Source organism: Micromys minutus (genome assembly GCF_963924665.1).
Source record: "Micromys minutus genome assembly, chromosome: 3".
Taxonomy (NCBI): Eukaryota; Metazoa; Chordata; class Mammalia; order Rodentia; family Muridae; genus Micromys; species Micromys minutus.
In genome coordinates, this window is record NC_137972.1 from 93,304,105 (window position 1) to 93,318,939 (window position 14,835).

Sequence of the window (14,835 nt, forward strand, 5' to 3'; positions counted from 1 at the left end):
AGAACACAGCATGCTTGTTTTCAAAGGAGAAATAACAGACCTATTTTTCTCTTTAATTGAGTAACTGAAGGCAGCTGGAGAAACCAGTGACACCAAAACCCACATGCACCTATACCTCTGTTCTTTCCTACTTTCATTTCTCTAAAGTATTCAGAATATCTCCACTGCTCTGCTTTCCTATCATCAAGGTATTAGCAAGGTCCGACCAGATTCTATGTCACTAACACTAAAAAAAGACTGAGTATGTAAATGAACTAATATGAACAAAATACTAAAGTTCTAACAATAATGAGTTTCAAAATACCTGCACCAATCATAGTGATTGGAGATTCAATATATATCCACTCATCAGTATATATTCCAGAATGAACAAAGATAAGCCCATCAAAATGTGCTTCTTGTACTCCACCAAGGGCATCTTCAATAGTATCATAATACTAGAAAAAAATAAAATAAAAATGTCAGTACAGAACAGTTACTATGATACAGAACCAGGTCACTACCATAAAAATACAAACGACAAGATGTGCTCATACAAGTACAGACAAATGTCACATAACAATGAAAAGGGAAACAAGGAGGGGGAGGTTAAAAAAAAAAGACATCTTTATTTGAAAACAGTGTAACAAAACCCCATATGCCAATTACAAAATAAAAACAAACATACCAACATATTTTCTCTTCCTTTGTATCGTGCAGGATTACTATAAAAATGTTCCGCAAATCCCGGCTTTACATGTGCACCTTTATACTAAGATGTCAAAAATAAGACAAAACATCATCTATTGTCATAAAACCATCGTATTTTAAAATCAATGTACCAAAGTATTACACTATTAAATATAAAACAATTTACAATGGTCCCACCTAATTTCTAGTCATACAATACAATGAAGAAACCTATTCATTATTACACAGTAAGACAAGCGGACTTTCGATTTTGCCATTATTTACTATTACTTTGGGGTACATAATTCTTTGACATGTGAGCTGCCCCAGGAAGTGGAGGGGGTCAGGAGTATCTGTGGCCTCTGCCAAACTTAATACTAAAGGTAAGTGCCCTCCTCTGCTTTGACAAAGTATCTCAAGACTATCAAGTGTCCCATGATATTTGAGGAAGCAAAATCACCCCAGCTGAGGACCACTCAAACTGATGGGCTACAAGAAAACTCAACTGTGAAGGGCACGGAGCATGTCTACAACCCCAGCACAGTGGAAGTACAGACAGGTGGGTCCTTTGTAGGGCTACACAGTGAGACCTTGCTTTAAAAGAAAAGAAAAAAGGAAAAAAAGCTACATGTAGAATGTTTAACTTACTAAAACCTACTACTCCATGTACAAATTTAAAGAGCTCCACTGCAGTCCTGACTGTCCATGCTGCTGATGCTTTCTTCCTACATTGTGACAGAGGCTGGCCCTCAGCTCATCCTCCTGCCTCAGTCCTGTGTGCTAGTGTGCCTGAAGCTTAGACTCACTCTAGTCTTAGACACACTTACTTATTTTTAAAAAAGCTTTAAATCATGTATAGTTGTGTGTGGGTGTGTGTGAGTCCAGCTGGCAAAATAGGCCAGAAGAGGGAGGACACTGGCCGCCCTGGAGTGAGTTACAGGAAGCTATGAGCTGCCTGTGAGGGGCTGGGGTATAGACTCAGGTCCTTTAGAATAGTGCATTCTCTTAACCACTGAGCCACCTCTCTCTGGATTACTTTATTATTATTTTTAAAATGTATCTACAAATATGTAAGTCTGTATTTTCTGCATTTCATACCAACTGTTGAAAACTTTCTTTCCATGGATTTGGATGTTCATATTCTTCTGGATTAATCTGGTAGAATTTACCAGGCTCAGGATGCATCATAGGCCTGGTATATTCAAATACTTCCATATATAATCGTTTCCTGAGGGGATAAAGGAATCAAAGATATCCTTATAAAATATCCTCTAGATTAATAAAATATTAAATATAAGTTAGCTGAATAACCAAAAATGATAGCTAAATTAAATACCACGATATAGAAATTAATGTGCTAGCGTTCCTGAGATGGTACTGGTGGTGCAGGTCTTCTCTGTGGTGCAGGCTGGCTCTAAGCAACTAGATTCAAGAGAGTGCCCTGCCTTACCTTTCTGAGTAGCTGGGACCACAGACATAAACCAGTATACAGACAAAATACCTTCTTTTTTTTCCCCTTGCAAACAGAATGTCACTATGTTGTCTTGGCTGTCCTGTCCTGGAACTCATTCTGTAGACCAGTAACACAGAACCGCACATCTACCTGTGTCTCTTGAGTACTGGGAGTAAAGGTGTGTGGCACTATACCCAGCTGATTAAGTATTTTTAAAAATTATTTTTAAAAGGTGAGCAGTGGTGGCACATAGCTTTAATCCCAGTACTCTGAAGGCAGAGGCAGGCAGATCCAGACTCAAGGCCAGAAGGTCTACAGAGTGAAGTTTCAGGACAGCGTGGCTACACACAGAAAAACCCTGCCTCAAACAAACAATTACGAAAATTTAAAAGTTACAAAAACTATGTATGTGTGTTCCGCCTGCATATATACAGCACGTATGTGTGGGGCCTGAAGAGCTGGAAAAGATACTAGAACCCTACAACCAGTTGTGCTGAGAACAACCAGCCTGAGAACAGTAAGTGCTCTTAACCATTGAGCAGCCTCTCCACCCAGTACACATTCTCACTATTAACAGTGTGTAGTCTCACTAGGTGGCCTAGGCTGGCCTGCAATTCTCTTTGGCATCCCCATGCCTCTTCTGGGGACGGGTTAAAGGTGTGTGCTACCACACCCAGCTAGCTCTGCTTTTACCATGAAGCAGCACTCCCTGGTGAGGCCTGCATTAACACTTGGGTATATCTTACTTCGCCAGATTCTTCTCTGGTAAGGCCACACCCATGCTCATGTCCTACTTTCTTCTGAGCATCTCTTTCTTCACACTGATACTTTGTCTACATTGAAATATCTCTGTTAAACCTCAACTCTGCTTCATAAAAACAAAACCATTGTAAAAACAAAATGAATTGGGAGTGGTGGCATACAACAGCATCCAAGGCTGAAAGAGGAGGATCAGTGGTTTAAGGACAGCTTCAGCTACAGAGTCATTTTGAGGCCAGCCTATGCAACAGAAGATTCTGTCTTCAGTACTCTATCCCACTCCATAAATAAAAAGACTTCCTCTCAAATCTCTTGGTTGTTATGAACTTGTAAATGAAGAAATATTTCCTGGTTGGTTTGAACTATTTCTTGGATTAACAAGTTCTCCACATTTACCATACCTAGGCAACAGAATTTATAAACACTTTAATTTTCTCTTAATTACTTAGCTGTAACTAGAAGCCCGCACTTCCTCTTCCTTCCCTGGCAGTTTCTGCATCACATACAATCCTTCAAGGTAAAGATTTGTTTCACTCACCACAAAATTGGATCATTAGCAAGTTCACTGAAGCGTTTACACACACAAGCAGCTCTACAAAGGTCTTGTTCCAACAAATAAGAGAATATTTTTAAAACTACTTCATCCGGTAGCTTCTCCTGAAGATACTGTTCAGCAGGTGCTGCTAAAAAGAGACAGAAAATAATGAGTCATTTAATAGTAATGATTTCCTCACTAATGAAGTTATTTTATCTAACAAACAGCTTGTACCTTTACTGATATATTTTCCTTTTATCCTACATATATGTACACAGTCACACACACACACACACACACACACACACACACACACACACACACACACACACACACAATCTGTTTTTTGTTTAGAGCAGTCTTTATAAGCTTCCTAGGCTAGTCTTAAACTCACCCTGTAACTTCATTTTCCAGCCCCTTTGCCTCCCAAGTAGTTAGGGTTATGGCTATACCACTTGGCCTGGCTATAAAAAAAACAAACCTTTATATAAAATTAAGACAGGGGTTGGAAGATAGCTCAGCATTTAAGTTTGTACTGGTCTTGCAGGACCCACTTCTGGCTCTCAGCACTTATAACCCGAAGCTCACAATAACCTGAAGTCCAGCCCCAGGCAATCTCAGGCCTCCTTCCAGCTTAAGGCAATCTCAGGCCTCCTTCCAGCTTACTTAGGCAACTGCCATCATCTCCTCACAGAAGCACACAACACATAGTTAAAAATGAAAATAAATTGTAATATGTTAAATAGGGAAAGGTTATGCCTCTGATGTATTTTAATAGTAACTACTCAATATATTCAGATAATATTTAATTTTCAGTTTCACTTACCACAACCACCAACATCAGAGTCTATATAACCCTGTCCTGAAACTCTCTAGACCAGGATGGCCTTGAACAGATTCCCTGCCTCTGACTCCTGAATGCTAGGATTAAAAGCACGTGTCACTATGCCTGGGCTCAAACAGAAACTTTTAAAACTATTCCGCCTTACTTCTTCAGTCCGTTCAGAATACCTGATAGATCTGGTGACTTCCCAGACACTCTTGCGCGCTTTGCTCGGTGACCAAAGTTCTCTGTAGCTGACGTAGACGCGCCCTTCAAAACCAAAGGGAACCAGTATTTACACTGCATGGAATTCTCAGAAACTGTGGCCCATTCTTTCTTTACAAAACAATTACAATTAACTAACCTCCATACTGCTCTTTGTAGGACACGCAGTTCTTTTTGGCAAAAGAGTTTTTCTACGAAGTTGGTATGGACTATTTTGTGCACCAGGACCTGATTCTTCTGCAACCATATCTGCAGGAACATCATCTGTAAAAGACAAAAGAAAATGGTATCCATCTTTTTACTAAAATCTCAAATTTGGCAAGAGAAGGGAACAACAAAATTTTGTATGGAATTCCAGCCAACTGGATGACTGACAGATATTCCATGTCTTATGGGGGGTGGGGAAGGCAGTCTAGTTAAAGAAAAGAATAGGACAAAGCAGAACAAGGTGAGGTGAGCAGACACACAAGCGGTGCCATTGCAAGGCCAAGTGGTGGGGTCACCCATGAAAAGGGGAGGCTCACTCTGTGTACTAGACACCAACTAGGGAAAAGTGTGCTCAGAGGGTGGAGGGAGGGAAAGGGAGTGGCCTCAGGCAGAGCAGGAAGAGTCTCACACAGCTGAGGTGGTAGCAGAGATGGGTTACACATCACAGTAAAATGAAGTCAAGTAAATAACAGGGTAATGTAAGTTGGATTTCTGTTCAAGAAGACAGCTTTAAAAAAACAAAACAAAAAAAAAAAAAAAAAAAAAAAACCCATACCTGTAAACCTTTTGATGTTGAGGTATAAAGTGTGAAGTTACAATTTCCAACCACAGATATAGAAATACAATATTTAATTATAACTAATATTTAAATGTGCACAAAAAGGGTACTTATTAGCATTAGCTCTCTCCACATTTAAGAACACAAAGTGAGCTGCAGAGATGGCTCAGTGGTTAAGAGCACTGACTGTTCTAGAGGTCCTGAGTTCAAATCCCTGCAACCACATGGTGGCTCACAACCATCTGTTATGAGATCTGATACGTATATGAAGACAGCTACAAAGTACTTATATATAATAAATAAATAAACCTTAAAAAAAAACACAAAGTTTTCCAAAATAGTAAGTATGGCTAGTAGTTGGATCTTGCTTCTGAATAAATTTTCTATAAAAGGAAATTTTCATACTTGTTGGAAAAATGGTAGGTCCCAGGGTGGTAAGTTCAAAATAAGCCTAGAATATCTTGCAGAAGAAAGGGGGGGGGGGGGGGGGGAGAAGGAGGAATTGAGTTTGAAAAGGCAAAATTATGCTAGAGTATCAAAATAACCCAAATGAGAGTAAAATCCACAAACTAGCATGATGTATGACAAGTGAGGTACCTAGTTACCTGCCCACAGATTAGGAAGAGAAACAGAACAACGCCAACCACAGTAGGAGATCAAAGTTCATATAATAATGATAAACTGAAACTGCACTACCCGACAACACAACAGAATTTCTATGAAATTCCTTACGAAGATGGACAACATGAATCAATTATGAAGAATTAAACAAAGCTGTTAGAGCACAAGAGTTGTTCTATGGGATTTGAAGAGATAGGGCAAGACTACACGCAACCAGTGGCTCCTGTGAAAAGAACACTTCTGCTTCCTGCCACCCCAGTACGTGAAATATGGAAGCCTAGAGTAGAAGCCAGGATGTATTAGTGTTAACTTCAGGCTCTTGGGAGACACTTTTGTTTGTAGGGTACACACACTCAAAGTCACATACTAGGGAGCAAAAAGGCAACTTAGCTCTCAAAGAGCTGGGGCCACTGTAGTTCAGATTTAAAAAAATCTTGACAGTATAAATTTTTTAATCATAAACACCATCAGACAAAAAGACTGCGATACATTACAAAGGGGCAATTTGTTCACAAATCAATATATGAGCAATAGGCTAGTTGTCATAGTACATAAGATGTGGACAGTTCCAAACCAAGGAAATACAAAAAAACTATACAGTGTGATAATTCAAGATCCAAGGGTTCTTTACACACTAGTGTCAAAAAGAGAAAAGAATAGATGGTGGCAGCTCACACCTTTTGATTCCAACACTTGGGAGGAAGAGGAAGTGGATCTCTGTGAGCACAGGCCACCCTGCTCTACAGAGCAAGTTCCAGGACAGCCAGGGCTACACAGAGAAACCCTGTCTCAAAAAACCAGAAACAAATCCAAAACAAAAAGCCCACAAAAATACAAACATAACATAAAATAAACGAGAAAAAGAAACTGGCCACTGCTCTCTAGAAGGCTGAGTGGAAAACTGTCACTCAGCTGTCCCATTTCTGACAACTGATCCTACACACATGTGGAAAATCAGTAGTACACACCAAGACATTCATTATGGTAGCTATACTACTACAGAATAACCACCAAAATAGTCATGGTCAGCCAGCTACACCAGGAACTATTTTTGTGGCTATTACAAAGTATAAAGCAATTCTATACAGTGTGACGAAGAACTATTTCCAATACACAAGTTAGAAAAAAAAAATCAGGGTTGAGATTTATAGCTTAAAAGTGCCTATTATGCAAAACCACAAGACAAAACAATAAATCATACCAATAAAACCCATATGCACACATACACAGAACTTGTTTAGAGGACACACACACTTTCCATAGTTAGAAAGTCAATTTGAAGAAGTGCTTTGTCTTAGGATTTATTGCTCTGAACAGACACCATGACCAAGTCAACTTTTTTCTTTTTCCTTAAAGATTTATTTATTATATAAGTCCACTGTAGCTGTCTTCAGACACACCAGAAGAGAGCAGCAGATCCCATTAGAGATCCCATGTGGTAGCTGGGAATTGAACTCAGGACCTCTGGAACTGAGCCATCTCTCCAGCCCCAAGGCAACTCTTATAAAGACAACATTTTATTGGGGATGGCTTACAGGCCAGTGGTTCAGTCCAGTATCATCAAGATGAAAGAATGGCACCAGGGAGGCATGGTGCATATAAGCTGAGAATTCTACATCTTGTTCCAAAGGCAAACAGGGTAAGACAGCTTCCAGGCAGCTGGGATTAGGGTCTAAAAACTCATAGCCACAATGGTACACCTACTTACTCCCAATGAGCCCACACTACTCCAATCTCCTAACTGTCACTCCCTGGGCCAAAGTTATATAAACTACCACACCCTTATAGGCTAACATAAAGATGGGATTATTGTGGTAAATATTAAAAGGGTTGGTGAATACAAGTTCCTGTGGGCACTCTCACTCTGTACAAGTCGCTCCATTGGGGAGATGCGTGCCTGGGCTGCTTCTCTTAACAACTGCTTTCACATACTGTCCCCTTGGCGGGTTGTTACAACACCTGACATAAGAATCAAATTCCGAGAGATGCCCCAGGGTGACACTGCCACACTAGGCCCCAGGCAGTCTATGGCCGCCCTCCCCCAGCTGGGAACTTTACTCACATTCCCTACAGCCTGGTAAAATCACGACTCAATAATCAATAATTTATCAGATTCATATGTTAAATTCTCAGTCCACAATACATCCACACAATAAGCTTATAAGCAGTTGACAAAGATATAACCCACCCTCCTAGATAAGACAAACTGACCTATAGAAACCCTTAAAAATTCATATCTACCTATCACTAATTATGACCACCTAGATTAATCCTCCTTCTCTGGCTCCATCTTGATTCTCCTTCCTTCCTCCTCTCTCCAGCTTTACAAAAACTTTGTACCCACACCACATTCTGCTGTCCAATCAGATATCACCTTGACATCAACCTACACCTCACCCTTTCTGTTTAATTTAGAAAAACAAAAACGAAAACAACTTTTATCTCAAATGTAAGCTGTACACAACCATTACCATTTGAAAATCATCTAAACGACTATGTTTTCTCAAAGTTAATTACCTTGGGTAGGCTATGAGACTAATAAGTCTTCAACTGTCAGAAATCTGAGAATGACCAAATATCTGTAAATATAGGAAGCCTGTAGAGACAATTTTCCACTAGCACAGTCCCTTGTTAACAACACACAGGAGCAAGCCTTCTGGCCCAGGATCAACTAACTGGCAGACCTTTGAAATGCAGAAATCTTAAAGGGCTGATAATTCTGGCTCCGAAAAAATTATCAGTTGACTATTCTGCATAATGTGTCCTTTTCTGCACAGTATTAAATCTGTAACTGAAATAGGCAGTTTCTGCCCAATGGCTGCCTAGCCACAAAGTATTGCCTCACCTGGAGGTAGAGATGCTCAATTTCTTCATTTGATGCCACCAAAGGGGAGCTGTTAGAAGCTGATATGCTTCAACAAGAGATAAATAACATTAAATTTTGTGGATTTCTGACATTTCTGAAAACCATTTATCTATATAAAGTAATCTGAACTGTTGTCCGTTAACTATTCTCAGCTATTTCTGACAAGAATATCCTAAAAACACCCTAACGATGAACTAAGAGCCATAAATTTGTTATTTGGCCCCTAATTCCTATGTTTAATCAACTCAGAAGTTTGCAATGGCATCAACAGAAGAACTGGGTCCAAACCTTGTACTTTAAATTTTTTTTTGTAACAATAGAGGAAAAATGACAATGAGAATCTTTGATTGTAACATGGGATCACTGGAGAGATGGCTCAGTGGTTAAGAGCCATGGCTGCTCTGCCAGAGGACTAGGGTCAATTCCTAGCATCTACATGATTGTTCGCAACTCCATTTCCAGGTGATCTAACATCTCTTCTGACCTCTTCAGATACCAGGCAAGCATGTGGTATACAGACATATATACATGCAGTACTCAAATTTATAAAATTAAAAAAAAAAGTTCTTCCTGGCTTCAACAGAATCATCATCTAACCAACAGATAGGAAGCAGCACCCTACAGACATACACTCTACAAGACAATAATAAAACTGCCGATCACTGCTTTGCAATTGCAGTGACTTAGCCACTAAATAGCAATCATCCCTAGTATAACTAAAAGAAAAACCACAAGACTTTGTATTTCCTCAAGAAAAAACAGAAGCCTGAGGCACACCAACATAATTAGCTGAAAGTTGAGGTGTTGTTTTAAACATTGCTTTAGCTGGGTGTCAGGGTGACTGCAGCATGCAAGAGGCTAAGGCTGGAGGACCAAGAGTTGAGGCTATTCTGGGACACATCACAGAAACTGTTCTTTTTACATAATTTGAGTAAAGCCTTGGAATCTAAGTTTTTCACTGTACTCAGAAACTAGTCAGTGTGACATAGGTATTTGAGGCATCACCGCCTTTGTGCTTTAGTACATGGCTAATTTTTACAAAAGTTTCTTTTGTTTTTGAAACAAGGCTTCATGCATTAGGCAAGAAGTCTATGCATTGTCTTAGGGTTTCTAATGTGCAATGAAACACCATGATCAAAAAGCAAGTTTGAGGGGAAGGGGTTTACTTGGCTTACACTTCCATCACTGAAGGAAGTCAGGACAGAAACCTAAGGTGGAAGCTGATGCACAGATCATGGAGAGGTGCTGCTCTCTGGCCTGCTTGCCCTGATTTGCTCAGCCTCATTTGTTATAGAACACAGGGATGCCCAGGGATGGCACCATGACAATGGACTGGGCCTTTCCCCATCAATCAGTAATTAAGAAAATACCCTACAGCCTAAAGTAATGGAGGCATTTCCTCAACTGAGGCTTCTTCCTCTCTGATGACTCTAGCTTATATCAAATTGACATAAAACCAAGCTGTACATCTACTAACTTAGATGTACAGCCCTATAGCCTACATTTTAGAGTACCATTTTAAAGTCTCTAAAAAGCAAGCCTCTAATTGTGTAGTTGAAATACTGTCTTTTCTTGTGAATGGAGGTTATCTACTGGCTTTTGAAAGAAATATGTTAAAAATCTCCCACTGTATCTCTAGGTCATTTATTTAGCCTATAAACCTTTAATTTATATACTGTGAAATGTTAAGTAGATGTAGATCAAGGTTATTAACTCCTGGTGGATTATTCGGTTTATCATTATATAATAGCTTTTTTAGTTCTTTTCATAAAAATATAAACAAGCATCCTAATATCTTAGGCAGCAGCACCATCGCCCCTTTCTGAGACAGTGCTGCTTAATATATATATCCTTGGAACTAGTTATATGGACCAGAATGGCCTCTAACTTGTGATGACCTTCCTACCTGTGCCTCCCTGTGGTTGAAGATCTATGTTACCAACCTTTATTTTTGGAAGTTGATTTGGTTTAGTTTTTCACACCCATCTGTTAAAATTTCATCATGCTTTATTCCTTCTTTAATCTCTTACCCATCCTATTACTTATACACTGTGAATTTATCTTTACAAGTTTTCTATCACAGTAGGTACTTTTTCTAGTCACTGTGTACAATTAGAGATATTTTAATTTTTATCTAAGCTGTTTGGAAAAGTCCCAATGTCACATTTAAAAAAAAAAAAAAAGTTTTACGTGTATAAATGTTGTCTTAGTGAGGGTATTACTGCTGCGAACAGATACCATGACCAAGGCAAGTCTTATAAATGACAACATTTAATTGGGACTGACTTATGGGTTCAGAGGCTCAGTCCATTATTATCAAGGTGAGAGTATGGTAGCATCTAGGCAGGCATGGTGCAGGAGGAGCTGAAGGTTCTACATCTTCATCGGAAGGGAGCCAGGAACAGACTGGGCATCCTCAGGCGGCTAGGAGGAGTGTCTCCAAGCCCAGCCCCAGAGTGACACTCATCCTCCAACAAGGTCACACCCTCTAATTGCGCCACTCCCTTAGCCGAGCATATACAAACCATCACATTTCACTCCCTGGCCCTCATAGGCTTGTTCAATGGAGGCCATAGCTAAACGTAACATAATGCAAAAATACATTTAGTCCAACTTCAAAAGTCCCCAAAGCTATAGCAGTCTCAATGTTAAAAGTCCAAAGTTCAAGGTCTCTTCTAAGACTCATCCAATCACTTAATTGTAATCCCCAAAGCAAGACAGAAAACCATCTGGGCAAACTCCAAACTCTGTATCTCTATGTGTGATGTCAAAGGGGTCTTCAGCTGGGAAGTATCATGTAGCTAGGCGGGTCCAGCCTATCACTGGATGACAAAGAAGGGTAGGCGAGAAAAAGTCTAGGAAGGAGGGAGGAGAGGAAGCAAGGAGAATCAGGAGAGCCAGAGGAAGAGGTAGAAGGGGAAGGAGCTGGAAGCCAACTGGGTGGCAGATGTGAATATTCTCTGCACTAATTACTGGTTGAATATTTTGGTGTGTTCGTTAACGTGGTGACTTAACTAGACGAAAAGAAAGTGTAGTGGTGGGTACACAAAGCTCCACATGGGTGGGAAGCAGCCAGGCCAGCGGAGCAGGCTACACGGGTCAAAGGAAGCCAGAAGTACTTGGGAGCAGCAATTAATTTTTTTCTTCTTTCATGAGAGCTGCCTTGGTCTTGGTGTTTCTTCACAGCAATAGAACATTGACTAAGACAATTGCCTTAACTGTTTTTACCTTTGCTATGTCATATTTTAACAGAATTATAACCCTCAAGGCAAGAGCCTTGTTTCACTTTAATCAGCTCAGTGCCGATTAAAGACTCAGTAAATGTTGATTCCTCTCTATAAAGAATGGTTTGATTTCCATTACTAATGAGAACGATGATATTTCCTGAAGAAATAAAATGATATAAATAAAAATGAAATAAACGAAACTGACTTAACTTTGCCTACCTCCAAATTTATAATTTTTAACATTGTTTTTTATTCAATTTGAAATTATAGTGTAGTCCTCAAGACAGATCTGATATGCAAGATGCAACGGTCCAAGGTAGATTCCAAATACTAATTGAATAACTCAATTAGGGCTTTGCTATATAATCTACACACACACACACACCCTAGCAACAAGTTATGCATATATACATATGTAGTACATACACATATAATCCAAAAATTATTTACATTTCTAGACTTTATTTCAAATCATTCTCTCTCTCTCCACCCCCTCCAATTTTCATTATGATTTGGAACCACTGGGGTAAGGAGATCCTTAAGAAAATAAACAGGTTTCTTAATTTAAAAGTAAATATTTAAAGACTTTATAATTGAGTAGCAATGAAAATGTATTAGGATACAAGTAACAATCTGGTATCTATCCAGCATAAGGCTAGAATATCTTGACTTTTACACACACACACACACACACACACACACACACACACACTTGTAACCATCTCAAGGGTTTAGAATATAGTTTATGGAAATTTATAGAAGTTATTCCCTCCACACACAAAGACTACACTCCAAGTTACTTACCGGAGACACAAATCAGACTGGAAATAGTCATGTCTGTGCTGGTAACAACCGTGTGTTTAGAAACAGCTCCAAGTATTACAGTGCAAAGAACTACTACTTGACAACTGTCTCTAACACAGTTGGGAACCACCACAGCCTTTGCCCAATTAAAAACACTCATGAATAAATTCAAATTTTAAACTTTCTTTAATTTCTTTTAAACTTAAAACAGAGGTGTTTTAAGATAGAGAATCCAAAAGAAAGCATTTTAAATCTTCTTTTGAAAAGCAAATTTGACCGTCATACAGAATGTAATCAGACCATTCTGGTTATATTTACATGACAAAATTTAGCCATTCAGTAAGCATAATGCTACATAATACCCTGCAATAGTATATTTATTTATATATAAACAGGTACACTTCTCTTAAATTTTCACCATCATATAGCTGTAAGGATTAACTTGATTCCTGAAAAGAAAGATACTTTTTTTTTTTTTTTTTTTTTTGGTTAAAGTCAAAATTTCCAAGTGTCTTCGAAGAACATCTGTTCCAGAACTGATTAAATTTTGCAACGTTTGCTTAAAAAAATAAAATAATCCCACTCTCCCCACTTCACCTGGCCCTCTCTGGGTTTCTGACAAGGTTTCTCTGTGGAGTCCTGGCTGTCCTCTAACTCAGAGATCTGCCTGCCTCTGCCTCCTTAGTGCTTGCTGAGATTAAAGGCGTGTGCTACCGTGTTCAGTAACTTGGGAATCCAAGTTCAATCCAAGATTAACTAGTTAAGAGTAATTAAAAAGCAGTGTTATACCTGTGTAGCAGGTGATATGACCAGAGCATCAAATTTATCCTAAGGATGATCACTGACCCAAATCAACAATCTTAACTTTAGACTAAGATTTGAATTAGGTCTTCATGCTTACATGTATTTTACCCACTGAGACATCTCCTGGCCTCAGTTTCTCATTCTTGAACTCTGTTTACTAAATTTCTGTTTGTCTACAAAATGGGAATAGCTAAGTAAGGCTCAGTAGGTGAAAGTGCTTACTGGCCGACAATGTGAATTTTTACACACACACACACACACACACAGAGAGAGAGAGAGAGAGAGAGAGAGAGAGAGAGAGAGAGAGAGAGAGAGAGAGAGAGAGAGAGAGAGAGACCTACGACATTTTTTAAATTGGAGCTGTATCAGGGCTGGAGAGATGGATCAGAAGAGCACCGCTGTTCTTCCAGAGGTCCTGACTTCAATTCCCAGAAACCACATGGTGGCTCACAACCATTTGTAATGAGATCTGATGCCCTCTGCTGGTGTTAATACATGCAAGCCAAACACCGTACACAAATACCTCTTTAAAATGCTTTGAGATGTGTTGTGCTTAGATGTCTATTTTAGTAGTTATTGTCTACTGGTAATAGGCATTGCCTGGCAAAGACATCTCAATATTAGCTATTATCATAACTGAGATGGACACTGAAAACTATGAAAATAAATACAAAATTTATTTCAAATTCCAGGTAAAAGATTTTTTTTTTTAAAGAAATTACTCCATCTATTATCTGGAAAATTCTATGGGACAGAAATAGGATTACAAAATACACCAAATGATAGGTCTCAAAGAGCAAAACTTAACAGAATTAAATTAATAAATAACAAGGGCAGACTGACTATGGTTAAAAACAATGTCTCCTTTAACTACAGTCAGTCATCTTGTAAGGCTACACAGCCAACAACAATGTAAGGCATTTGGTAAAAGCTGTAAAAAGGCCAACAACGTTGCCAGTTAGTGTGATTATGTTTTTAAACAATAAAAGTACAAATACAACAAAGAACAATTGTCACTGTGCATGTCAAAGCAATGGCTTTCACTGCTGATCCAAAGGAAGTAAAATTCTTCTTTAAACTATCAAACACAAGGGAAGACAGAATACAAAATATTGCAGACATACAGACTTAACTCAGCCAAACTAAAGAATAGAGAAGCAAGATGAAGACAGGATCCATTAAGTAATGTAGTCGCCTTAAAAAGGAAAGGAAAAAAAGAAGCTCCAAGATAAAAAGTAGCCACTCTATTTTTGAAGAAGACTCAGGGCATATTTTTCCAAAAG

At 38.9% G+C, this 14,835-nt stretch overlaps 1 protein-coding gene across 3 annotated transcripts in view; it reads right to left on the reverse strand.

Annotated features, from left to right (window-relative positions):
• Positions 1 to 14,835, reverse strand: part of FBXO11 (F-box protein 11) — a 69,537-nt gene that overhangs the window by 18,891 nt on the left and 35,811 nt on the right. For 2 of the 3 annotated variants that reach the window (XM_080914477.1, XM_080914478.1), the window contains exons 2-7: positions 4,604 to 4,728; positions 4,428 to 4,509; positions 3,420 to 3,564; positions 1,768 to 1,897; positions 668 to 751; positions 305 to 437 (exon numbers count right to left, since the gene is read on the reverse strand). In XM_080914477.1, coding sequence (XP_080770603.1) covers positions 305 to 437; positions 668 to 751; positions 1,768 to 1,897; positions 3,420 to 3,564; positions 4,428 to 4,509; positions 4,604 to 4,728 — 699 coding nt within the window. The remainder of the gene's footprint in view (positions 1 to 304; positions 438 to 667; positions 752 to 1,767; positions 1,898 to 3,419; positions 3,565 to 4,427; positions 4,510 to 4,603; positions 4,729 to 14,835) is intronic. The other variant, XM_080914479.1, reaches the window with a different exon arrangement.